At 36.3% G+C, this 27,955-nt stretch overlaps 1 protein-coding gene and 1 long non-coding RNA gene across 3 annotated transcripts; both read left to right on the forward strand.

Moving 5' to 3' along the window:
• Nucleotides 1–48: 48 nt before the first annotated feature.
• Nucleotides 49–27,904, forward strand: LOC124385078 (carcinoembryonic antigen-related cell adhesion molecule 5-like). Its single transcript, XM_046848190.1, is given in 16 exon segments — nt 49–237; nt 5,850–6,167; nt 7,258–7,542; nt 7,677–7,943; nt 11,010–11,130; nt 12,087–12,124; nt 14,299–14,565; nt 20,075–20,392; nt 21,375–21,653; nt 21,783–22,049; nt 24,255–24,372; nt 24,753–24,790; nt 25,753–25,775; nt 26,380–26,448; nt 26,581–26,660; nt 27,436–27,904. Coding segments are annotated over 15 exon segments (2,508 nt in total). The 5' UTR covers nt 49–188; the 3' UTR covers nt 26,632–26,660; nt 27,436–27,904.
• LOC124384119 lies at nt 12,504–14,564 on the forward strand. 2 transcript variants are annotated; one of them, XR_006925351.1, is made up of 4 exons: nt 12,504–13,486; nt 13,611–13,686; nt 13,855–13,897; nt 14,299–14,564. It is a non-coding gene; the product is annotated as an uncharacterized LOC124384119 (long non-coding RNA). The 2 variants fall into 2 exon arrangements; XR_006925350.1 differs by having other exon boundaries at nt 12,504–13,686.
• Nucleotides 27,905–27,955: the final 51 nt, after the last annotated feature.

Genomic DNA, 27,955 nt, shown 5'->3' on the forward strand with positions numbered 1-27,955 from the left:
GAAGGATTAAACTCTGATAGTTTTCCGGTAGGCTGGTCACTCCTGCGTTTTTCTATTCACACTGGTTACAGACCTGCTATCCGTCTAGAGTTCAATCGGCTGTATTCGGTTAATTTCGGGTCACATCGAGTGATTAATCGTTTTTAAGCGTGATTAGTCGCTTTTGTGAATCAGTGGTGAATCAAGTGATGGATTTACATGCTGTGTGCTGCATTCTGCTTCTGCTGACATGTACAGGTGAGCACTGACCTGAGGAAAAAGAATATAGGAAGTAATTACAGTGTAGCCTCCTTCAGCATAATGTAAACCCCCCACTAAATTACTGCTAAGCATAGTGCACAAAGTTTCTCTTGGTTTGAAATGTACTGTTTATTTGGAAACTGTGTGTCCTCTGTCTTATCTATGTAGAGAGAAAGAGAGAGAGAGAGAGAGAGAGAGAGAGAGAGAGAGAGAGAGAGAGAGAGAGAGAGAGAGAGAGAGAGAGAGAGAGAGACATTTTATTTTTTTAAATATAGGTGGGGGGGTAAATTGATTTTGATTGATTTTGATTAAAATCAATCAGAATCCTTTTTTGTTAGAATTTTGTCCGAATTTTGTTAGTCTGGAAAATTCTGTTTGCATCACCGTCAGCATTTTGTGTAACTTTTTTTCTTTCTGCTCAGGTATATGGCCATTTTGGCTGACCAAAAATTAAATTAATCAGTTGGCACATAAACCTGTTTCTCTGGATGCACTTAAAACCAATAATTAAACATTGAAAATTAAAATTTACATTAAAAGAACTTAAAATATGTTTTTAAAGCACAAACAGTGATGTAACCTTGAGCAGTGTATAAAAATGTAAAAAAAAGTTTCTCACTGTGAATAGAACAGTCTCATAGAAAATCAGGGTGTAATAAAATGCAAATAAGAGTTTACAATGTAAAATCCTCCACTGGAGGTGGCAGCTTAGAGTACAGTAGTTTGTACAGTGCCCTTCACTCTAGTTTAATATCATCAATAAAACCAAGAAGATTTCTGAACTGAGTGTCTACCCTCCCACTCAGTTTTTTCTTATTTAAAACCTTTGTAAGGTGGGGAACCACCCACTGGTCCAACGGCGGTTTCCAGAGGCGTGGCGAAGGATTCTCGCGTGTTCTAGTCTTTCCTTTCACATTAGATAATAATATTTGGATTAATGTATTGCTTCATTTTGGTTATTGACCTCTTATCTGACTCCAATTAGATAAAACATAATTAATATTTGCATAGGTTGTTATTTTACTAATAGTATAATTTTGATGGATGTTTGTTTAGATATTTTGATTAAGCTCTGGCATTACACTCGTTCATTCGGTTCTCATAGTCGCACATGATCCTAGTATGGGCCCTATAATTAACATACTGGTCAACGGTCATAAGCGAATCAGTATTGGTCGCTGCCAAAGGGTTGGACTATACGCTTAAGCGGCCTCTCTCTGCGTGCTCAACTTTAAACATACTTTATTTAGTCCCCTTAGAGGTGACACTTAATTATTACAATAATTATTTCTAACCACAGGTAATGAATAGAATAATATTGAAATAATCAGAGGTTGAGGCTGACCCTATTTAGAGTGATCAAAAATGTTACTCTAAACGGAAATACATATTGTTAGCCTCCACGCTTCTGAATACACTTAAACTAACGCCAAGTGCTAGTTGTATCTCTCAAATCCTCAGCTGATATATTATTCACTATCTAGCTGGGATTTAGGCCGATCCTAGCCTGATTTCAGCCTTACGGTAACTACGGATGCAACGTTATTACTTGCAGTGTCAACATTTACAGAGCAACACAGAATAAAATCAAACATAACAATTTATTAACCAGGTAAGAAAATCACAATTCAAAGCCAATTCATAGTTCAATTAAAATACAGTGGAACCCGGTTATGTCGATGTCCTAGAGGGTCGCCAAAAAGCATCGAGGTAACCGATGATCGAGATAAACGAAAATCAAAATGGCGGCAATATATTAACGTGCTTGAAATTTCTTTATGTACATGATGTGCGTTAATAAATGAGAATGTGCATGCACGTGTTTTTGAAGGGGTTTTTTACACAACAGCGTTGCCGCGATTTGTTTGATGAAGGGATGCTATAAAAATACATACAGTACATGTTTATCTGTCATGAATCCACCTGCCACGCCCCCTTCGGCCCCCTTCGGCGTGTCAGGTGCTTTCTCGGCCGCTTTCTCTGTAGCTCCCGCGGCTTTAATCGCACACATATGGTGCTCGTTTATCATCATCACCAGCTCCTATTTAAACTTCCACACTCTCACCGTCCGTTATTGTTGGTATATGTTGGTTCACGGCGGTCGTTGTTATCTCTCATGCGTATCCCGGTACGTGTCTTCCCACCGGAACTCTCTCAACGGCTGCGCTTTTCTTCCCAAAGCGCATCGCGGATTTCCGATCCTGCCGGTGTTCATTCTATGCTTTTGCTCATCCCACGTTCCGCGCCGCCAATCGCGGCTTTCATCGCATAACATTTAACAACAAAAGGCTTATGTGCACTAACTAACAGCAGAGATTCACCAGTATACAATACAACACCTGTAGCAGCTGTAAGACTTGATTTTTCCGCCACTTCCGCGAGTTCTTCTGCGGCTGCACAGAGATAACCGACGTTAAATGGCAAATTTTTCCCCCCTTGTGCTCGAGATATTAGGGTTCGGCGACATAAAAAAAGTCAACATAACCGATAAAAAATGCTTAGAAAAAGTGAGAATTTGGCAGTTCCACTTCAAAAACGTCGACTTAATAGGGTTGTCGAGGTAACTGAGGGCAAGATAACCGGGTTCCACTGTATAACATAAATACAAACCAATAGTATTTACATTTAAACAGGAAATATAAAACTTTTCATACCTGGTAAAGACGACACACAGTAATCGTGCGGGATATCTGTTTACAGATTCCCTGAATTGTTGGTCAGTTCTCCTTAAATACCCAGATAGAGTAAACATTATGTAAACATTATTTAGCAATGGAAGTTTGCATTGATTGGTTCTTACAGACCTGTGGGAGGCACCTCGCCTGTATACATCTGTAGTGGGGCACGGCCCTTGCATAGAGTTATGTTTTCTTAACTCTATTAAACCTTTTTTATTATTTGTTTTATTGCTGTGGGGATGGGACCTGTGTACCAGTCGCGATAAACCTTTGTAAAAAAAAAGAAACATGAACATTTTCCGTCGTTATTTACATGTGATATGACCTTTCTTACACATAATCATCTGGTGTGCCATAGAATGTCCTGTGTTTGAGAATGTAACAAGAAAAGGAGGGGTAAAGGGGTCAGACATTTGTCTGCAGATCTACCATTTGTATGGAGATGTGGTGTTTGAAGACCAAGGGTGGCTCTCCGGGGAGCCTACTGTATTCCAGATAAAGTTCTGGTTCTCGAGAGGGGTGTTGCGGGGTCTTGGTCTCCTGCCGTGAGTCCTGCAGGGAAACGTGTTGTGTCGTAACGAGTTCTCTTTTGATGTTCTTGTTGCCTCGGGCACCTACAGGGCACACACCCTGCACTCTCGGGCATCCATGCTGTGTTCTCGGGGATGGCCGACCTTTTGGTCAGGGTCAAGCAAAAGTCTTACACCTTAACATGCCCTGTAGAGCAGCTTTCCCGAAACTGTCCCAAAGTCCATCTCCCCTTCACCACTGCACTCCAGGAGGGGACCTCCACATCCGTTGAGGTTAGGAGCGATGTCCAGCTAGGGGAAGCATTGCTCCTCTGCATGACTGGACTCACCTATTTTGTAGTCCTATAGCTGAACACACTCCTCTGCTGTTAGGGTCAACCTCCAGCGATGTAGGAGCCGGTTGGCGATGCGCAGAGACGGGAGTCTTATATGTGCTGCCAGGTCCTCTCCTCGTGACAGGTCTGTGCCTGCAATGTTCACCAGCTCCTGGAGTGTGACAATCTTCGAGATCAGAGCTCTGGAGAGTGTGGGGGTGGTCGCACCGAAGATGTCCAGATTACTCTCGTCGACCAGGGTCTGCTCCAGCAGCCAGTATAGTGTTCAAAGCCCTTAGTCTGTTTCTGACTGGACTCACCTATTTTGTAGTCCTACAGCTGAACACACTCCTCTGCTGTTAGGGTCAACCTCCAGCGATGTAGGAGCCGGTTGGCGATGCGCAGAGACGGGAGTCTTATATGTGCTGCCAGGTCCTCTCCTCGTGACAGGTCTGTGCCTGCAATGTTCACCAGCTCCTGGAGTGTGACAATCTTCGAGATCAGAGCTCTGGAGAGTGTGGGGGTGGTCGCACCGAAGATGTCCAGATTACTCTCGTCGACCAGGGTCTGCTCCAGCAGCCAGTATAGTGTTCAAAGCCCTTAGTCTGTTTCTGACTGGACTCACCTATTTTGTAGTCCTACAGCTGAACACACTCCTCTGCTGTTAGGGTCAACCTCCAGCGATGTAGGAGCCGGTTGGCGATGCGCAGAGACGGGAGTCTTATATGTGCTGCCAGGTCCTCTCCTCGTGACAGGTCTGTGCCTGCAATGTTCACCAGCTCCTGGAGTGTGACAATCTTTGAGATCAGAGCTCTGGAGAGTGTGGGGGTGGTCGCACCGAAGATGTCCAGATTACTCTCGTCGACCAGGGTCTGCTCCAGCAGCCAGTATAGTGTTCAAAGCCCTTAGTCTGTTTCTTGTAAACTGGTAAACCAGAAACATCCAGTGTGTCCTCCCACTATGTGTAAAAGTCCACTGGTGGCTGTTCGGGTGGCTGCCCGTTTGGGAGCCCAGAAACCTGGATAAGCTGGAAGCAAAAGGCTGTTTTTCTGCTGGAAAGCTGAACCAGCCCTTGCCCCCCTTCCTCCTTGGATGACACTCTGCTGCAAGGTTGTTAATGACCAGTGTTTGCCCCCTCTAGGACATCTTTGGAACCAACTGCTTTCACCTGCTCAGTCTGCTCTTAATGTACTCTACAGTGATTTTCCCAGTTTTTATTTAACCTTCGTCAGTCTCAAGGCTAATGCTTTTGACACCAGCTTGCAATCAGTGCATAGTATTGACACCGGGCACCAGTTTTTCAGGTGTGTCAGGTCTCAATTTTTTGGCAGCAAGTTCAGGGCAGCTCTCCTGCAGCTCGGTGGGAGCTGACCACCCTTCACACTGTCCTGTAGGACCTCTAGCACATCCTGCTTTATTATTACCCAAAAAGCCTTAAAAAAACGTGACAGGCAGACCATCTATAACTGGCACACGCCATTCCCCATGCCCTGGAGAGCCTATTGAAGCTCGGCCAGTTTCAACTGATGTTGATGTCCCATCTTATCGATACCATAAATTCTGAACTTAAACACCCTGTTTAGTCCATTCAGACCTTTATTAAGGACCATAAAAACCATTCTTCTGAAAGAAACTAGATGATACCAAGTGCCACACCACATTTCCAACTGCTAAAACACACTCCTCTACACTCACCCCACACACTACCCAGACACCGAGCAGGCAAACAGTCTCTCAGAAGACTGCACACACACGACCGCGTGCACAGGCACGCTAGTACACACTCTCGCGCGCACACACACACACACACACACACACACACACACACACACACACACACACACACTAGATTGTTCCTAGATGGTTAAGGAAAAAATTTCAACATGCCAACCGCTCTCTCGCGCTTTACACGCCATGCTCACCCTTCCCCTGCACATGTGCAGACAGAGAGAGAGAGGGAGAGAGAGAGAGAGAGAGAGAGAGAATGTGAGTGTGAGTGAGTCGAAGAGTGTATTGATTTGCTTGTGTGCATGTTAGTCACTTATTTGTCTTGTCTTTTTGTGCCTAATATTTATTTCTTTACACAGCTGTATCCTTTGGCCAAAGTCTGTCATTACCAGAGAAGATAGAGAAACAAGTTAAGGAGAATCTAATAATTATCCCATTCAGTATTCCTGCTCCTACATATCTTTTAATAAAATGGCAATTTAATGGGAGCAACATCCTTTATACGACTGCTTCTGGAATTGAAATACAGCCACCGTACACAGACAGAACCAGTCTGGACACCACCACTTTAGCTCTGACACTCAGGAGCCTGACTGAGAGTGATTCTGGCCTGTATGCTCTGACTGTAGAAACTCCTTCAGGAAGTTTCACAGGTGTAACCACAGTGCAGGTGTTCGGTAAGTAGACTTTTATTCAATGCAACTGCAGAAAATATTTTTTTACTAAAAAATCCTACAGTCCTTATTGTGTAAACACATGAAAAAGTTTTAGAGATGCTTGAAGGTAACTAATCAGTTTTTGTGCAGGAGTGTAATGATCTTACATCTTCACTGCTGAATCTGTATATGCATCTTTTAAATTATTTAACACATTAAAAATACTCTCCTATTATTCTTCATAGATGACTGTGAACATGCTTGAAAACCAGCAGAACATTTAATGAATTCGGTTTTATGTGACTGAACATGTATTGTTAATTGGAGAATATTGTTTGAGAGTAAAATCTTAATATAATGGCATTTTATTTATAGTAAAATACTGAACACTACAATATGAGAACTGTACAATTTATAAAAAAAAATTGTAATGACATACACCACAACTTGGCTAGAACAGTTTTTATTGTCCATGTCATTGTCTATTTTGATTCTACTTCATTCCATAATGCAGTAAAATCTCCTCATTTGAATGTTTCATAACTGGTGACTAAAGATTGGTGACTAACACCCACATCAAGAATCTGTAATTCTATAGTAGCAGATTTAGTGGAGTAAAATAATTTAGCTCTTTCTTTACATAAACTATTTGTATTTACACTGGCTAATTTATATTTGATTTGTCTAAAATAATGAAAACTAATACTGTTGGTACAGTGATTGAGTTTTTATGGTAAAATAGCATTCAAATCTTATATGTACTGGGGTGCACCTAAACCATGTATTATGTTTCTACCTCAAGTACCAATCTCCAATTTTACCCTATTAACCAGTAAAACATAGCTTTTTAAATTCAACAGCACAGTGAGCCTCAGGTGCTCTGCATATGAATTATGTTTAAGTAAATTATTATTTTTAGTAAATTACTATATGAACTACAAAAATTGCAGTGTACAGTGTCAAAAATGTTCCACCTTGCACTGAGGCTTGCATGCCAGAGCTCAAATGTGCATGCTGACTTGCAGCTCTTCAGTTTTATTCTGTGTATACATGTGTCTTGTTTTTGTTATTTGTACTATCATGGTTCATAAGTCCCGTATTACTTTTTAAGCCCCAATGCCAGTTGCCAATGTTACCATATTACCAAGTCAAACAAAACTGGTCGAATTCAACAGCACTGTGAGTCTCAGGTGCTCTGCGTCTGGCTCCTTTCTTACATTTGTGTGGCTGAACAGAAGCTCTGAGGTAACAGCAGGGGATTGAGTTCAGTTAACAGACAGCAACAGCAGTCTGACCATCACCCATGTGACCAGAGGTGACAGAGGTCCATACCAATGTAAAGTGTCCAACACTGTCAGCCAAGCGACAAGTCCTTCAATGAACCTCACTATTCATTGTAAGTTTTTCATATCATGCAGATTCTAAGCTTGTTCTAAGGTCTTTCAACATATATGCATGATATACAGTACCTGGTCTCTAGAAGACCATAATGGCTCTAAAACACTTCAAATATTGACTGTTTTACTACAGATGGTTCAGAAAATGTTGCTGTGAAATCAGATCCATTTGAACCCATCTACAGCACTGGATCTAACATCATACTGACCTGCTCAGCTGAGTCCAGCCCTGCTGCTGAGTTTCAGTGGGCTGTGAATGGATCAGCACTTGGTCAAATGGGACACAAGCTCACAATGAACAACATTCAGAGCAGTCAGAGTGGCAATTATACCTGCATTGCCCATAACACAAAGACCCTGAGATATTCCACTTCTCAACCCATCAGCATCACTGTACTAGGTGGGTTATACTGTAGTTTAACTATTGAATTCATGTTCAACAAAAAATTATCTGGTAAATGAAAAATCTCATAAACCCATATTTTATTCACAATAGAACATAGAATACATGTAAAATGTTTAAACTGATGAAATGTAGCATTTAAAAAAAAAAAGGAAATTTTGATCTGATGGCTGCAACATGTTGCAAAAAAAAAAAGTTTTATTCAAATTGAAAGTTGAAGAAACATTTTGAAACTAATTAGGTTAAATAACAACAGGTCAATAAGATAATTCGGTTTAAATAGTATATCTTAGAGAGGCAGAGTCTCTCAGAGGTAAAAATGGGCAGAGCTTCATCAATCTGTGGACGACTGTGTTGAACAATTTCAGAAAAAGACTCCTCAAAATAATATTGCAAGTGGTTGGCAAGATGGTGGACAGGGAGCAGCAGCGGTTTTTACTAGCTCCCACACTAATCAGCTAGCTACTTAGATATTTTTCATTAATTTAAGACGCAACCCCATGGCTTTGGTCTGCGAATGTGGTACTTTGACTTTGGAATCTTTTTGGCCACAATCTTTGTTCAAAAATGCCTCGTACTGCAAAAAACTGAGAAGATGGACTCTCCCTCAACCACGTCGGATGATTCACCGAAACATTTTGACGAGGAGGCTAGTGGCGAATTTGAGTTGGATTTAGCGGATCAACTGCCATGACAAAAACGATTTCGAAAAACAATAGACACCAAACTCAACCCTCTAGCTGAGATAATTTAAAGAACAGAGTATGGTCAAAAATATTTGCATTCTCGGCTTTCCAGATGGGGCAGAGCGCTTTAACACGGTGTGTTAAATGGTTGATGGTATGGTGGCATGGTAAACCTTTGTTCAGCTAACTAAAGAGCGGGTTGATTTCACCCTGTAGCAGGAGACCCACTTGAATGACAGGGAGCACCCTAATCTTATATATAGGTGGATTGGTCATATTTATTTTTCTTCCTTTACAACAAATAATGGGGGGTAGCTATGCATCTGAACAGAAATGTACATTTTAAGATTCTGAATAGTGTTAAGGAAAAGCAAGGCTGTTATGTTATTTGTAACACTACTAGTAAAGGCACGTAAATCAACAGGCCCTGGGCTCCAGCGGTTGTTGGTGAGTTGGCTGGATTATCTCTAGTATATGAGTTTCTGAATCTATAATTTTACATCATGGTGCCTCCAACATGTAAACAACGAAAAAGGAACAGTAGGTGTACAAATTACTCTTGCTTAAATAAACTGAATAACACTATTGTCTTTGGGAAGTTTTCTTCCAAAAGAATATTGCATTCAAATTATAATAATAATAATAATAAGTATTAAAGTAATGAAACAAAGAGGATTTTGTTTTATATTTAAAACCTCAAGTTGAAGAAAACAAAAGAACAAAACAAACAAAATAAAATCCTCTTGTTTAGGGTAAATAACATAAGACCATTCTCTTTTAATGGCAGTAAATTACAGGCTGAATACAGAATCAGAAACACCAGACTCAAGAGGATAAATTCAGTGGCTAGTATGTATGCTGTAGTATACCTATTTAGACAGTAACTTAACAGTAATCAAACCTTTTAAGTGTGTATATGTTCCTAAACCAAGCACTTGGATTTCCTTGGGGCCCAAATTCGTTGGTGCATTTGCAGTCAGGAATGGACTGCAGTTTTGCAATACACAGTCAGACTGTTTACACACTCAGTTACTCCACTCTGTTATGGTAAAAACTCCCCAACTCACACAGATAAATGGCTATGTGAAGTTTTTGGTCGCCCTTTCAGTATGAACAGGAAACCAGAGGGAGAAAAATCAGTAACTTGTCAGAAAATGGCCATTCACTCCAACGTAGGAATGTTGGTGGAGCTGTCCAGTTTTGGCAAGAAGATCTTTCAAGGCGGCTTATAAAGCAACCCCGTCCCTACATCCTAAGAAACGATGGTAAAGAAAACCTCTAGTCCTTTTCCTGCCGAAACACACCAAAGGAAAAAACAGAAAAAATCCTGCGTACCTGCGTTCCTGCTTACCCCTTCATTCTGATATCTGTCCATTCTGATTGGCTGATTGTCAACACACCATAACTAAATTTACCATAGTATTTCACTTTACATGACAATATTTACATTCTAATTTATGTAAAATGTGATATTGAAATTTATCAAAAAAGAAATTAAAGATTAAAAATAAATCAATGTGTACCAATGTTCACAGGCTTATATTATTTATCCAGTCATAGTATAGGTGTCAAGCACCAGGTTAAAGCCAAAATATAAACAGGACAAATACTTGTATATAAATATACAACGGTACAATTTCAGTACACTTACGGATAAATAATATCCAAAATAATATTTTATAATATTTTATAAAAATAATATTTTGAATAATTACACTTAATTCAATATATTTTTTTCATATTGATTAAACTGAGTAATCAATTAAATTAAAGTTTATATATATATATATATATATATATATATATATATATATATATATATATATAATATTTATATAAGTTATTTAAATAGTTTACATTACATTAAATCAGTTAGACCTAATACAGATTTGTGTGTGTGTGTGTGTGTGTGTGTGTGTGTGTGTGTTTTATATTTAATATTTAAATTTCGAAAAATATATGATCTACTTAGCTGCTCAAATTTTTTCAGCATTTAAGAAATGCTTTTTTTTTCTTCCATCTATGCACAAAACAAATCAAATATTTCCGGGACAAAGTGAGCAGCCACAGGGACACTGTGCTATCTCTAGTTTATTTTTCTACCCCTGGCATTGTTATGTGTATGTTTAAGTTTATTGATAATAATAATAAAAAAAATATGAAGTGGAGACCAAACAAACTTGCTGTCTTCCACTTAATATAATATATGGGGTGTGTGTGTGGGTGTTTTATATATATATATATATATATATATATATATATATATATATATATATATATATATATATATATATATTAACAGTCTACAATTTCAAAACAGTCTACTCTGACAAAGATTCCTAAACCATTTTCTGATTACTACTTTGTTTTAATAAAGAGACAGTTGGAGGTGGAGAGTCACTGTCTGCAGGAGCTGTATCTGGCATTGTTATTGGGGTTTTATTAGGTGTTGCTGTAATTTCTGGTTTGATTTTCTACTTCACAAAAGCAAAAAAAATGTAAGTAAATTAAACTCTCAATTTAAAATCCACTTGGTACTCCATATATGTAGTATTTAAGTTTTTAGTTCTCCAGTTTTTAGTTCAGTCACTATCACTATATATTTTAAAAGTGATTGGAAGTTAAAATCTCAAGCTGCCACTGATGAGCAAGGCTCTTAACTGCTCATTTGTGTAAATGATATAATTATGCCACTCTGGATAAGTGACTCATAGAAGTCAGAATGCATCATTGTTTAGAACTTGAAGTCAGCTGTTTGTCCTTTCAGCTGCTTCCATTAGGGGTCGCCACTGCGGTTCATCCGTCTCCATAACCCCCTTTCCTCTACATCTGCCTCTTCCAAACCCGTCTACCTGCATGACTTCCCTCACCACATCTATAAACCTTCTCCTTGGCCTTTATTTTTTCTTCTTCCTGGTGGCTCTATCCTCAGCATTCTTCTACCGATATTCCCCATGTCCCTCCATGTCCAAACCATCTCAATCGGGCCTTCCACACTTTGTCTCCAAAACATCCTACATGGGCTGTCCCTCTAATAAACATTTCAAATCCTATCCATCGTCATCACTTTCAATGAAAACCTCAACATCGTCAGCTCTGCTACCTCCAGCTCCACCTCCTGTCTTTTACTCAGTGCCACTGTCTCTAAACCATACAACATCCCAGGTCTCACCACAGTCCTATAAACTTTCCCTTTCACTCTCAGATACCCTTCTATCACAATTCTTCTATTTATTTCTTCATTCTGCATTAAAAAAAAAATAAGAGTTTGAAAACTCTAAATTATTTATTTATACTATTACTATTAACTTTTTTATGAGAGTGAATTAAATTTTGAAATAAAAATCATCCATAACTAAATCCATTTAAGATTTAGGTCACATTATTGCAATCTATCTGGCAAAGGAAATAACCCTTACCTGCATGACTGTATTATCTGGTCTACATTTTCTAGGCTAAGAAAAATCTCTAAAGAAAATACACAGAATACCGGTATGTGTGAAGATCATAATCATAATTTTTTATGATATTATATTTTCTGCAACTGTATTATTCTTGATGTATGATACTGTATGTTCAAACTGTAATTTTATGACTTCTTTAATTTTGCTATAGAATATAAAGGCTATAGAATATATATATATATATATATATATATATATATATATATATATATATATATATATATATATATATATATATATACACAGTATATATATATATACACAGTATATATATATATATATATATATATATATATATATATATATATATATATATATATATATATATTTTTATACAGGAATAGATAATGAATATGAACAAGTAAGTCCTTTTTTAAATTATATATTGGAATTAATACAGAGTTTATTAGAGGCACATTTAGGACAATTTGTAGACAAGGTGAACTCTAATGGTACAAGCCGAAAGATGATGATATTAAAAGGAATAAAAGATCAAGACTAGTGTATATCCTGCATGATTGATGGGGTATGAACACAAAAACCTATACTTATACTATACTGTAATATTATCTTTAATACAGTCTGGTCTTTTCCCACCAGTAAAGCGCTAATAAATGGATGTGGAAATGTATGAAGTCATTTTGATTCTGCACTATTACTACACACAAATATCTAATTTAGATACTTGTTGCGTTTAAACCTCTACAGCAGCATTAGACTTTTTACAGCATGTAGAAGCCTTAGTCAAGTCTGTGTGTCAGGATTATTGGCATCTGCAGTTCCCATCAGTCACAAGATCAGTCACATGATATTGGAAGCTGATTGTCTTTCACTGTTTAGGCATATACAGCTTTATTTTAAAATGTACTGTTTGTTGTTCCATCATGTAAGGAGGCATATGGACAAATGCAAATGAACAAACAAAAATATTTGCATACACCCAAATAAACAAAACATATAATAATTAAAAATAAATATGAAAACTAAAACCTGGAACAAGACTTGACAAAGAACATTGGCGACAACCATGAAACCACCAATGCGACTCAGAGTGCTGTAAAAGGTGAGGTTAAATAAGTGTAGATTGCTGAATGCGAATCACATAAAACAATCACATGCCGTGGTGAGGTGCAGTGGCTGATGGGAGATCAATTCTGTGGCTCTAGGCATAATAACATCCTGTGACTGTGAGGTGCTTGAATTCATGAAGTTCATGAAGTCAGCTGATCAGTTATTATCATCTTGTTTCAGGTGCAGTATACAAAATGTATGCTGTTAATATATTCAAAACTTTTACAATCTTTATTTTGTCAAGTATTAGGATGAGTACTATGTAAATTTCCGAAATAATAAGAGTGGAGTAACTACAGGAGGATTTCAACCTGATGGGGTATTTATTTTCTCTATAATCCTTTATTAATTTCATTTCAACCACTATGTTAATAAAGTTATTGCTATACTGATTTCAAGTACATTCTATTGAACTGTATATGCATTTATTACTGACAATCCAGGAAGGAGAATATGAAACTGTCTTGCATTAGCAGACATCTGTGCATGGTTAGGACTCAGCTCTTTGTGAATAATGAGGTAAGTGACTGGTATATGGTAAGTGATGGTATATGAAATATTGGCACTTTTAGAATACCTCTTGTTCCAGTTTAATTAGTAGACCAGAACTAAATATTCTATAAACAGAATTAAGACTCAAGAAGTTGGAATTGAACTAATTGCATCATTGTTTATTGTTGCATGCAGGTCCAGTCAGCTATTTCCCTTTTCTGATAATGCTGTGATCTATGTAAGTTTAAGGTTTAGGATTTGTTTAAGAAGTGTATTATTTTTATTTATTTATTATTATTAAAGTTCCATTTTGTCAGGATTATGCCAAAATTAGCACAATACTATATTTTACACATCATTAATGCAGTTTTGCCTAGAACCCATAGTTTTTGTTAATGCTGCTTGTCATTCCATTAATCATTATCTACAGTGGCTTATTTTTATTGGGCTCATCTGAGAAGCTGTCAGGCGCAAAGAACGTACTGGAAACTGAAATGATTTCAACGATGGCCTTTTAATAAGGAACAAAAAGTTATTGATTTTTCTTAGGTTTTTTTCAACAAATATGAATAATATAACTGGTATCTAGAAGACCATGATGGCTCTAAAAAACTTCAAATATAAAATGTTCAATTGCAGATGGTCCAGGAAATGTTGCTGACAAAGCAAATCCAGTGGGACCCATTTACAGAGCTGGGTCTAACATCATACTGACCTGCTCAGCTGAGTCCAGCCCTACTGCTGAGTTTCAGTGGGCTGTGAATGGAGCAGCACTTGGTCAAATAGGACATGAGCTCAAAATGAACAACATTCAGAGCAGTCAGAGTGGCAATTATACCTGCATCGCCCATAACACAAAGACCCTGAGATATTCCACTTCTCAACCTATCAGCATCACTGTACTGGGTGGGTTATAGTTTAATTATTGAATTCATTTTCAACATATGATTTTATATATATATATATATATATATATATATATATATATATATATATATATATATATATATATATATATATATATACTAAACAAAATTATAAACGCAACACTTTTGTTTTTGCTCATATTTTTCATTAAATGAACTCAAAGATCTAACACTTGTTCTATGTACACAAAAGGCATATTTCTCTCAAATATTGTTCACAAATCTGTCTAAATCTGTGTTAGTGTTAGTGAGCACTTCTCCTTTACCAAGATAATCCATCCACCTCACAGGTGTGGCATATCAACATGCTGATTAGACAGAAAGATTATTGCACAGGTGTGGTTTAGACTGGCCAAAGCGCAAAATACGTGAGGCAAATAGGGGTGACACCAGATACTGACTGGTTTCCGGACCCCCAATACAGTAAAACTGCACATTTTAGAATACTATTAACACTCAAAATGCTGTTTTTATGGGAGTGAGCAAAAATTAAAAAAAAAAATCAATACCTCCTTGACTAAATCCACATGATTGCTATTTATTATGCAAAGGAAATAAACCGTACCTACCGTACATGACTGTATTATTTGGTCTATGATTTCTAGGCCAATAATAATCTCTAAAGGTAATACACAGATCTGAATATTATATATGCTGGATTATAAAGACCAGACATGTAGTTCATGCCAAAATACACTGATGGCATAATTGTGATATAAAGAATTCTGCAACTTTATTATTCTTGACTAATGTCCAACCCCAATTCCAAAATGTTGGGGCACGGTGTAAACAAACAGAATGGAATGATTTTGAAATTTAATGTATAAATATTGATGTATTTTTATATCTGTATAACTGTTCAAATGAGCACTCATGGGAGGTGGTCATGCTCGGTTACTGATCAGCAGGTCAGGGGTTCAAGCCCCATAATCCCCAAGATGCCACTTTTAGGCCTTTGAGCAAGGCCCTTAATTCTCTGTGCTCCTGTGATCCTGGCTGACCCCGCGCTCTGACCCCAGCTTTCTAACATTGCTGGGATATGTGAAGAAATAATTTAACTGTACTATAATGTCCATGTGACAAATTAAAAGGCACTCTTTAGCTTTCTTTTCATCCATTTCATATGACTCCATTGGCTCGTTTGGTCCCAGCTCTTTTGTACACATGGACACAATTTGTGTAGGTTCTAAATTTTAAATCTGTGAGCAGCTAACTTCATATAAACATTGCTATAACCTGTATACAAGCAGCACTAAGTATACATCAGTTCACCATATATAATTATAATTTACATTCATTTTGAGTCCTGAAATTATAATTCAATTGTGAACACATTTGCTGCAATGGTTATATGGATATGTTCATGTAAACACAATGTAGTAAAAAAACCTGACTATATGATCAATATGCTGATTTCTTTCTGTTATATCGATTAAAGTCTTTTAGACGAGAGATATCGCCCTCCCCTGAAATGAGGAAGAGGAAGTGATTGTGTGAATCATTGATTAAACGTGGACTAAAGTACACTGTTTAGGCCATGTTATAGAAATAAGTATGCAGTTTCACAGTTCTAATTGCCATTTATGCATTAAATCTCTTTTATTTCTTGATATAAAACAATTTAATAAAGAAATCCATACAGGAATATTTTTGTCTTCCTCATATCTTTCCTTCATTTAACCCAGAATAAAAAACTTTCTTGTTTAATTTTTTCAAATTTTTTTTTCTATGAAGTTATAAGGGTAAGAAATCAGAATGGTTAAAGATAACACTACTTAATTTCATTGCACAACAATTAAATGAAATTAAGCTGTTTATAGTTTTATTCCATTTTAAGCCAATATTCAATTAACAATTTGAAATTACCTGAAAAAGATAGAAACCACTTTTATACAACAGACATGTATTTAAAATACTTGATTTTTTTCTGCCATATGCTGTTCTCCTCCAAACTGTAACCACAAAGTTGGAGGCACATAATTGTAGAGGATGTCTTTGGATGTGGTTCTGTAAAATTAAATTCTCCCTTTACCAAACCTGTTCCAGCATGACAGTGCCTCTGTGCACAAAGCCAGCTTCATGAAAATATGGTTTACATGGTTTGGAGTGGAAGCTCTTGAGTGGCATGCTATAGAGTTCTGACCTCAACCGTACTGAACACCACTATTATGATGAATCCTCAGCCTATATTAATAACTGACTTTAAAAAGACCTGTGTGTCTGAATGAACACAAATCTCCACAAGCACACTCCAAAATCTAGCAAGAAGAGTGAAGACTATTAAAACACCAAATGTGGATGAACTGTGGAATGTGATGTTCAAAAGGCATATACAAATTGAATGGTCAGGTGTCCACAAACTTTTGTATAGTGTACATGCTGCTGCAGCATTTTTTACTTACTGTCATGTGTTTGTAATTATGAGGGCTTATAGCAAATGTGTGTCAAAAGGTATATAGTCTAAGTCTTTTCTGGTTGTCACTTAGGTTACGGTTCCCGCACTTTCATCATACACCACAGCCCAGCTTTACTTTCTGCACAGGGAACCACCCCAGCCATTTGGGGCAGCACAAAAAAATTAATACGTTTATTTATTAAAACAAATAAAAATAAAATAAAAAAAATAAAATATACACTAATTTTAATTTATTATAAAAGTTTTTATACATATTTATTGAATTAACTTCCACTTAGATGCATAATTATATTTTTAAAACATAATAACTGAAAATAATGTTTTGTCTTTAAAACACTCTTAGGTAGTTTGAATTGGTATAAGGTGAACATGTTCTAACTCCCAACTCGTCACATATGGACATGTTCGTCAAGATCCCTTTACTTACTTCTTTGGCATCATTTTCTAATGTGCAGGGATTTCCATAGACTTCTATAAACTCTGACCGGGAGCCTGCAGCATTAAACTTTGACATGTTAGGTAAACAGACTGCCCCGAGGTCATTGAAGATTGATGCCAAAGGGGTACCCAGTGCTTCAAAAAGAGACTCCAATGGATCCTGTCTAACTCGTCCATATGTGACGAATTGGGAATGAGAATGTGTAGATTAGGTCATAAAATTAAATCATTATTAAGTGATGTCTGTTTTTGCACTCTCTGATAGACTGATAAAATAAATAGGGCAACCCTAATCCTAAAACAGAAATATCTCCCTCTAACCCTCAAATTAACTCCACCCACTCAATTCTGTGATCTTATAGTATCAGGTTTTTTCAATTTTAAGTTTAGTAATAAATTTAAAACATAATATAAAGCCTGATACCACTCCCAGGATATTCATTTATTCAAAATACTAAACACAGTTTAATCATCTGTAATAATTCAATCACTGATAACATATAGTGTAAGTTCATGTGCACCTTCTTTTGTTTTTCAGTTCCATATTGAACATGGTAGTGGGCTGTTATTTGATCTTTCTTGTATTTTATTTATATATATATATATATATATATATATATATATATATATATATATATATATATATATATATATATATATATATAAAACTTGAGAAAAGATGCTAATCTACTGTCCACATAATCCTGCTCACATATTATTACCCAATTCCTATAAATAACAGCACGGTTAAAAAATTTTTAAAAATGCTAAAATGAAGTTCAATTCCGTATGGCTTGTTTAGATTTATTATTATTTTTTATTATTATTACTATTATAATTATTATTATTATTATTATTATTATTATTATTATTATTAGTATGCAAAGCTGAATATTATTAAAGTATAGGTTTTATTATTATATCTTGATATGTTGTTGATGAGTCAGTGTTTATGAAACACAGTGGCTTGAAAATACACGGTCATATCAGCCGCACTTTTCTTTGTGTTGCACGTCTAATCGTGCACTTACGGTATGGGTGGTGGGAGCGGTCAAAATAGATGTAAAGACGCTTCAGAACGGCTTTTCTGCTATAAAACAAAACAAAACAAAACAAAACAAAACAAAACAAAGAGACAACAAAACAAAAGTAAGACCTCAGTGCATTTTCACTCATGTTCCACATTCAAACACTCATAAAATATTTTCCTCTATAGGTTTGCTCTTTCGTTTAAATAATTCTTATATAGAGTGTCCCTATCCATTCTTGTCTTACATTTTAAGTCATTTTACTGTGAAGTTTTTAAGAAAAGTAAAGGCAAAATCACTCAAAAACCTCAGTGCATTTTCAAACATGTTCCACATTCAAACACTCACTAAACATTTTTCTTTATAGGTTTGTTCAATCTTTTAAATAATTAAAGAGAGTGTCTCTGTCTCTGTCTGTCTCTGTCCTATAAATAAACATGTTTTATGAGTGTTTGAATATGGAACATGATTGAAAATGCACTGATGTTTGGAGTGATTTTGCGTTTTCTTTTCTCAAAAACTCCACAGTAAAATGACTTGAATTTTAAGACAATAATTGAAAGGCACGCTCTAAATAAGAATAATTAGAAAGATTGAGCAAACCTATAAAAGAAAATGTTTTATGTGTGTTCAAATTCACTGATTTAGATGTTTCTTAAGAATTGTACAGTAGACCGACCTGAGAATGAATTCAGTGATAGTCAGGGTCACTCTGAGTAAAGATCAATTGAATGAATAAGCAAACATATAAAAGAATGTAAAATAAAGGTGATTTTGCTTTTAAATATCACTATATAGTCTCAAACACTATACAGTAAAGATGTTTTAAGAGTGTTTGAATATGGGCCATGATTATATATATATATATATATTAACAACACAAACACAACATTTTATTTATTTATTTTTTTTCAAGAAAAGTAGCAATCCATATTTTTTTCAATATTTTTTATTATCTTTTCCTAACAGCAAAACCCTACTGAAGCGTATTTAGATCTATTTTGACCGCTCCCACCACCCATACCGTAAGTGCACGATTAGACGCGCATTAAAAAATTCGGCTGACTTAACCGCAGTATTTTGTGAAACTTATCACCAGTGACTGTAAAAGGTTGTAAAGGCGAACAGTGAATGTAACAGTCTGGGAGAATCCGGTGAAGGATTAAACTCTGATAGTTTACCTGTAGGCTGATCACTCGAGTTTAATTAGCTTTATTTGGTGCATTTCGGTTCACATCTGGTGATTATTCAGCACAAGTCGCTTTTTGTGGATCAGTGGTGAAGCTCCGGATTTCTCACGATGCATTTCCAAGCTGTGTTCTGCATTCTGCTTCTGCTGACATGTACAGGTGAGCACTGACCTGAGCAAGAAGAAGAAGAATATAGTAAGTAATTACAGTGTAGCCTCATTCAGCATATTGTGTAGAGGGAAAACTAACAACAACATTTACATGTACTATTTGTTTCCACACGAGAGAGAGAGAGAGAGAGAGAGAGAGAAAGAGAGAGATTATTAATAAAGAGTAAACTGATGTTTGTGTGCATGAATTCTTGTTACTTGTTTTACTATTGTGTTTCTGTGTTGCCATATTTGTTTCTTCACACAGGAGTATCCTTTGGCCAGCAGCTGTTATTACCTGAGAGGATGGATATAAAAGTTGGGGAGAACCTGGTGATTACCCCAATCAGCATTCCTGATTCCTCACGTCTTTCTGCCAAATGGTACTATAACGGAACTCTATTTCTTACTGAAACTCCCTCAGAAATTATAATACAGCCACCGTACACTGACAGAGCCAGTCTGAACACCAACACTTTAGCTCTGACTCTCAAAAGACTGACTGAGAGTGATTCTGGACAATATACTCTGGAAGTAGTCGCTGTTACAGAAACTATTACAAGCGTGACATCGGTGCAGGTGTTTGGTGAGTATACAAAACTTTTCGTTATAAAACCTTTCAGGAAGAATCTTTCACAGAGTGGTTCATCTGTGTCCTTATTCTGTAAATACAAAGAAATTCCTTTACTGTGTACATTTAATATGACAGCAGAGGCTTCACTTGTTTAAAACGTAAAAAACTGTTTACTAAAGTCCCTCTATTATTTGTTAATCTTGATTTAAAGAAAAAAAAAATAGTAGTAATCGATGAGTTCCAATATTTAGTCAGGCCTGTAATGTAATGTAATGCTGTTAAAAGTGTTTAAAAACGTAAATATATCTGTAACAGTCAGTCGATTAGAGACAGTTATTCAGTTTGAGCCTACAATAATGGTTTAAAAAATAAATGTTGTAAGCAAACTAATTATAACATTCATAAAGTATTAACATTGATTTCTTATTTCTAAAACGTATTATTATTATTTTATCTATTATAACTTTTCCTTCTGATGAAATAGCAGACATTGCAAATGCTGACCTGAACATAGAAGTGTTTTCATGTTCATATTTATCAGGAAAAACTGAAAATTGCATTTGAAATATTATAATTAATAAAAATCTTGTGAAAAAAGTTCTAAAGGTTAGAGGAAATAATAATAATAACAATAATAATAATAATAATAATAATAATAAATGATACAAATATTACTGCTACTAATTACTTCTTATTTGATCCTAATTTATTAACAACCATCTGCCACAGGTTTACAGTACAGCTTATTCAAATTTCAAATTGTATTTGTCACATACACATTCAGTGTACAACATGTAATGAAACGCTTATCTACATATATAATAATACATGTATACATTCATAAACTATAAAAAAAAATACATGTGCATTGTCAAAAAAAATGATCACTCTTGCGAGTGTTTTATACTGGAGCTCACAGCACTTCAGTTTTATTGTGTGTATACACATGCCTACTATTATGGTTCATGAGCTAAATATACTTTTAAACCCCCAGTGCCAACATCCAATGTTACCATATTACCAAGTCAAACAGAACTGGTTGAATTCAACAGCACTGTGAGTCTCAGGTGCTCTGCGTCTGGCTCCTTTCCTACATTTGTGTGGCTGAACAGAAGCTCTGAGGTAACAGCAGATGATCGAGTTCAGTTAACAGACAGCAACAGCAGTCTGACCATCACCAATGTGACCAGAGGTGACAGAGGTCCATACCAATGTACAGTGTCCAACTCTGTCAGCCAAGCAACAAGTCCTTCAATGAGCCTCTCTATTTACTGTAAGATATTTCATATCATGCAACTTATTGATTTTTCTTAGGTTTTTTCCACAAATATGAATAATATAACTGGTATCTAGAAGACCATGATGCTCTAAAAAACTTCAAATATAAAATGTTCAATTGCAGATGGTCCAGAAAATGTTGCTGTCAAAGCAGATCCAGTGGGACTCATTTACAGAGCTGGGTCTAACATCATACTGACCTGCTCAGCTGAGTCCAACCCTGCTGCTGAGTTTCAGTGGGCTGTGAATGGAGCAGCACTTAGTCAAATAGGACACAAGCTCACAATGAACAACATTCAGAGCAGTCAGAGTGGCAATTATACCTGCATCGCCCATAACACAAAGACCCTGAGATATTCCACTTCTCAACCTATCAGCATCACTGTACTGGGTGGGTTATAGTTTAATTATTGAATTCATATTCAACAAAAATAATAATTTTGTCAATGAAATGTTTTAAGTGTTTATCAATTAAATAAAAGTACAACCAGCATAATAAATAAATAATAAAATAAATATTAAATAGTAATTTGTAAAAAATAAAATAAATAAAAATACATACCGTATTTTTCGGACTAAAAGCCGCTACTTTTTCCCCACGTTTTGAACCCCGCGGCTTAAACAATGGAGCGGCTAATTTATCAATTTTTCTTGGGTTGGAAACTAAAAAATGCACCTCACCTGTGTTCTGAGCTGCAAGGCATCGGGAAAAAAAACTTATTTTTTAAACGAACGACGATGCCAAAAGAGAAACTCCCGAGAGATGTAGTTGTGAAAGGAAGGAGGAAGACAGTGAACAATGACTTTCTTGGTAGGCTACTGTTTAGATACAAGCTGTTGTAATGCGTTGAGTCTGGGTATATATATATATACACAGTGAGGAAAATAAGTATTTGAACACCCTGCTATTTTGCAAGTTCTCCCACTTAGAAATCATGGAGGGGTCTGAAATTGTCATCGTAGGTGCATGTCCACTGTGAAAGACATAATCTAAAAAAAAAAATCCAGAAATCACAATATATGATTTTTAAACTATTTATTTGTATGATACAGCTGCAAATAAGTATTTGAACACCTGTCTATCAGCTAGAATTCTGACCCTCAAAGACCTGTTAGTCTGCCTTTAAAATGTCCACCTCCACTACATTTATTATCCTAAATTAGATGTACCTGTTTGAGGTCGTTAGCTGCATAAAGACACCTGTCCACCCCATACAATCAGTAAGAATCCAACTACTAACATGGCCAAGACCAAAGAGCTGTCCAAAGACACTAGAGACAAAATTGTACACCTCCACAAGGCTGGAAAGGGCTACGGGAAATTGCCAAGCAGCTTGGTGAAAAAGGTCCACTGTTGGAGCAATCATTAGAAAATGGAAGAAGCTAAACATGACTGTCAATCTCCCTCGGACTGGGGCTCCATGCAAGATCTCACCTCGTGGGGTCTCAATGATCCTAAGGAAGGTGAGAAATCAGCCCAGAACTACACGGGAGGAGCTGGTCAATGACCTGAAAAGAGCTGGGACCACCGTTTCCAAGGTTACTGTTGGTAATACACTAAGACGTCATGGTTTGAAATCATGCATGGCACTGAAGGTTCCCCTGCTTAAACCAGCACATGTCCAGGCACGTCTTAAGTTTGCCAACGACCATTTGGATGATCCAGAGGAGTCATGGGAGAAAGTCATGTGGTCAGATGAGACCAAAAAAAGAACTTTTGGGTCATAATTCCACTAAACGTGTTTGGAGGAAGAAGAATGATGAGTACCATCCCAAGAACACCATCCCTACTGTGAAGCATGGGGTGGTAGCATCATGCTTTGGGGTGTTTTTCTGCACATGGGACAGGCGACTACACTGTATTTAGGAGAGGATGACCGGGGCCATGTATTGTGAGATTTTGGGGAACAACCTCCTTCCCCTAGTTAGAGCATTGAAGATGGGTCGAGGCTGGGTCTTCCAACATGACAATGACCCGAAGCACACAGCCAGGATAACCAAGGAGTGGCTCTGTAAGAAGCATATCAAGGTCCTGGCGTGGCCTAGCCAGTCTCCAGACCTAAACCTAATAGAGAATCTTTGAAGGGAGCTCAAACTCTGTGTTTCTCAGCGACAGGCCAGAAACCTGACTGATCTAGAGAAGATCTGTGTGGAGGAGTGGGCCAAAATCCCTACTGCAGTGTGTGCAAACCTGGTGAAAAACTACAGGAAACGTTTGAACTCTGTAATTGCAAACAAAGGCTACTGTACCAAATATTAACATTGACTTTCTCAGGTGTTCAAATACTTATTTGCAGCTGTATCATACAAATAAATAGTTAAAAAATCATACATTGTGATTTCTGGATTTTTTTTTTTAGATTATGTCTATCACAGTGGACATGCACCTACGATGACAATTTCAGACCCCTCCATGATTTCTAAGTGGGAGAACTTGCTAAATAGCAGGGTGTTCTAATACTTATTTTCCTCACTGTATATACATATGAAAGTGACAGTTTTGTGTTTTTTTTAAGGAATTATGCTTCATTGAGATTTTTATTGTAAAACTGTTTCTTAAACTATTTTCTGATTAATAATTTGTTTTTTTTTTAAACAGCTGGAGGTGCAGAGTCACTGTCTGCAGGAGCTATAACTGGGATTGTTATCGGGGTTTTATTAGGTGTTGCTGGAATTTCTGGTTTGATTTTCTACTTCACAAAAGCAAAGAAATTGTAAATAAACTACATTCTCAATTACAAATCCACATGGTTCTGCATACTGTATATGTGCTGTTACAGTGTGTGTTTCATTTTTCTAGTTTTTAAGTTCAGCTAATGTGTCACGCGTTCAAATCTCAAGCTGCCACTGCTGGGCCCTTGAGCAAGTCCCTTCACCATCAACTGGGCTACAAAAAAAAAAGAAAGCAGACATTTCTCCTTTCTGCAAAAAAAAAAAGAATAAATCCGAGACCTCTGGGCTATTTGTTGTACTATTAACACTCAAAATGCTTTTTTTATGGGAGTGAGCAAAAAAACCCTTCTTGCTATTTATTATGCAAAGGAAATAACCCTTACCTACTCTACATGACTATTATTTGGTGTATGATTTCTAGGCCAAGAACAATCTCTAAAGGAAATACACAGAATACAGGTACGTCTGAAGATCATATGTGCTGGATTTTAAAGACCAGACATGTAGCGCAGGCCAAAATACACTGATGGCATAATTATGATATGAACAATTATGCAACTTTATTATTCCAATTCCAAAAAGTTGGGACACTGTGTAAAAAAAACAGAATGGAATGATTTATAAACTTATAAACCCATATTTTAAACTGAGGAAATTTACGTTTTAAATTTGATGGCTGCAACACATTTCAGAAACAAGGACAGGACAATAAAAGTTTGGTAAAAATAAGTGTTGTTGAAATTAAACAGTTGGAGAAACATTTTTTAACTAAGTAGGTTAATTAAGAACAGGTCAATAAGATGATTGGGTATAAATAGTATATTTTCGAGAATTAGGGTCTCTCAGAAGTAAAGATTGGCAAAGCTTCACCAATCTGTGAAAGACTGTGTTTACAAATTGTAGAACAATTTCAGAAAAAAGTTCTTTAAAATAAAATTGCAAAACAGTTACATAATGGCATCAAAATGTTCATAGGGACAAGAACAAAAATCACTATTGGATGCCTGTGATCTTTGGGTCCTCAGGCGGCACTGCATTTAAAACAGTCATGCTTCTGTAATGGAAAACACTGCATGGGCTCATTAACAATTCCAAAAATCATTGTCTGTGAGCACAGTTTGCCATGTCATCCACAAATCTTTATCATGCTAAGAAGGTGGCATGAGTCCAGAAATGCCGTCACGCTCTTTATGCCAAAGTTCATTTAAAATGTACTGATGCAAAGTGGAAAACTGTTCTGTGGTCAGACGAATTGAAATGTTTTTATTTCTTTTAGGAAATCATTTACATCATGTCCTCCAGACTATATTTGAGCAAGACAATAGTGCATACTACATCTATTACAAAAGCATGACGTTATAGTTCTGTGCTGAACAGCAATTTTCAATACATATTCTATTTTTTGTATCTTTTTTATACAGCTACAGTTAGTGAATATGAACAGGTAAGTGCTTTTATGTGCTCAAATGTTGATTCTGCACTATTGCTATAGTAAATTATATAATTTAAACCTCCCCAGCTGCATTTAACTTACACCCTACAGCATGTAGAAGCCTTAGACAAGTCAGTGTGTCAGGATTACAGACTGCATTTCCCATCAGTCACATGATCACTCACATGGTCTTTGAATCTTATCATCTTTCTCTGTTTATTAGCACTTGTATATGGCTTTACTTTATGCTGTACTGTTTATCGTTTCATCATGTAAGGTAACAAAAGGAACGATGCAAATGAACAAAACAAAAATGAGCATACACACAACTAAACAAGACACAAAATAATGTAACATAAAGATGAAAGCTATAACCTGGAACAAGACTTAAAGAACAAGATTAAAAACCAACATGACTTAAAGAGTGAGGTGAGGTTAAGTAAGAGCAAATTACTGAATGTGAATTATGCAATGGTGCAGTGGCTGATGGGAGATTTAGTTCTGTGGCTTTAGGCATAATCAAGTCAGATGATCAGTTATTATAATCTTGTTCATTGTTTCAGGTGCAGTTTATAAAATGTCTGTCCTAACTGTATTTATTTTTTTTAATTGTTAGGATGAGTACTATGTCAATTTTCCAAATAATCAGAGTGGAGTTCATACAGGAGGATCTCAGCCTGATGGGGTAAGCAGTCTATTTAATCTCTTTATAATCTTTTATTTATTTCCTCCCCGCTAGTATGTAGATAAAGCTATTGCTGTACTGTTTATTAAATACATTCTATTGAAATGTATGTGTATACTACTGACCATATAGGAAAGACAATATGAAACTGCCTTGTATGAGCAGACATCTGTCCATGGTTAGGACTCGCTCAGCCCTTTGTGGATGATAAGGTAAGTGAATTTACTCAATTTATTTAAGACTAGAATTAGTTTTATTAGAGTAGTAAACCAGAATAGAAATACAGATTAAAAAAAACTTTTGCTAGAATTGGAGTTTTATGTATCAGACATGACAAACAAAGACATCTGGAGTAATACAATCAGTGAAATTCTCCAGTGCTGGTATATGGAATATTGTGTAGCTGTTCAAATGAGCACCCATGGGATGTGGTAGCTCAGTGGTTAAGTCTCCTGCTTGTTGATCAGCAGGTTGGGGGTTCAAGCCCCATTATCGTCAAACTACTACTCATGGTGACTTGCACAAGTCATTTTATCCTCTGCACTCTAAAGACACTAAATCATGTCTGACCCCAGCTTCCTAACAACGCTGGGATATATATGAAGAAAGAATTTTACTGTATTAAATACAGTACTGAATTACATGTAAAAAGCATCCTTTTTCATCCATATGGTTATTTATTCATGCATATGGTTACTGTTCCTCTTCCTTGTCAGTGAGTGTGTCTGATCCTTTTAAAAAAAAGTTTGTTTTGTACTCAAGGACACAATTTGTGTAGATTCTGATTGTCAAATCAGTGAGCAGCTAACTTCATATAAACATTGTTAAAACCTGTATAAAAGCAGCACTATGTATTCACCACTTCAACATATATTATTATATTTTGCATAGATTTTGAGTCCTGAAATTATAATTCAGTTGTGAACACATTTGCTGCAATGATTATATGGACATGTTCATGTATATGCTGATTCTTATCTGTTATAGGAATTAAAGTCTTCCAGAGGAGAGACGTCCCCTTCTCTGAAATTAGGAAGAGGAAGTATTCTGTGAATCATTGATAAAACGTGGGTTAAAGTACATAGTTTAGGCCATGTTATAGAAATGAGTATGCAGTTCCACATTTCTAATTTACATTTCCTGATTACGCATCACTTCACCTTTAATTGTTTATACAGAACGATTTCATAAACATAATATTTTTCTTCTCCTCACAGCTGTCAAAGGCTATGCATCTGATGCATAACAATAATATTTAAACTTTAATGTTTGTATTCCTTGTATTTCTTATCAGATACAGATATATAAAACATTTATACATTTAATCACATTTATAATAATCACATTTAAGTTTAAATTCTATACTGTTAATATTGTTGTTTATATGAAATGCCTTCACACACCCTGAGATGTAACATTCATTTATATTTTATAAAAGGTTATGGATCTGCTTTAACCTGTTGTACATCTTGTTTCTTCCTTCGCTGCAATGATCTGCAAGGAAGTC

The sequence above is a fragment of the Silurus meridionalis genome, chromosome 4 (assembly GCF_014805685.1).
Source record: "Silurus meridionalis isolate SWU-2019-XX chromosome 4, ASM1480568v1, whole genome shotgun sequence".
NCBI classification, from domain to species: Eukaryota; Metazoa; Chordata; class Actinopteri; order Siluriformes; family Siluridae; genus Silurus; species Silurus meridionalis.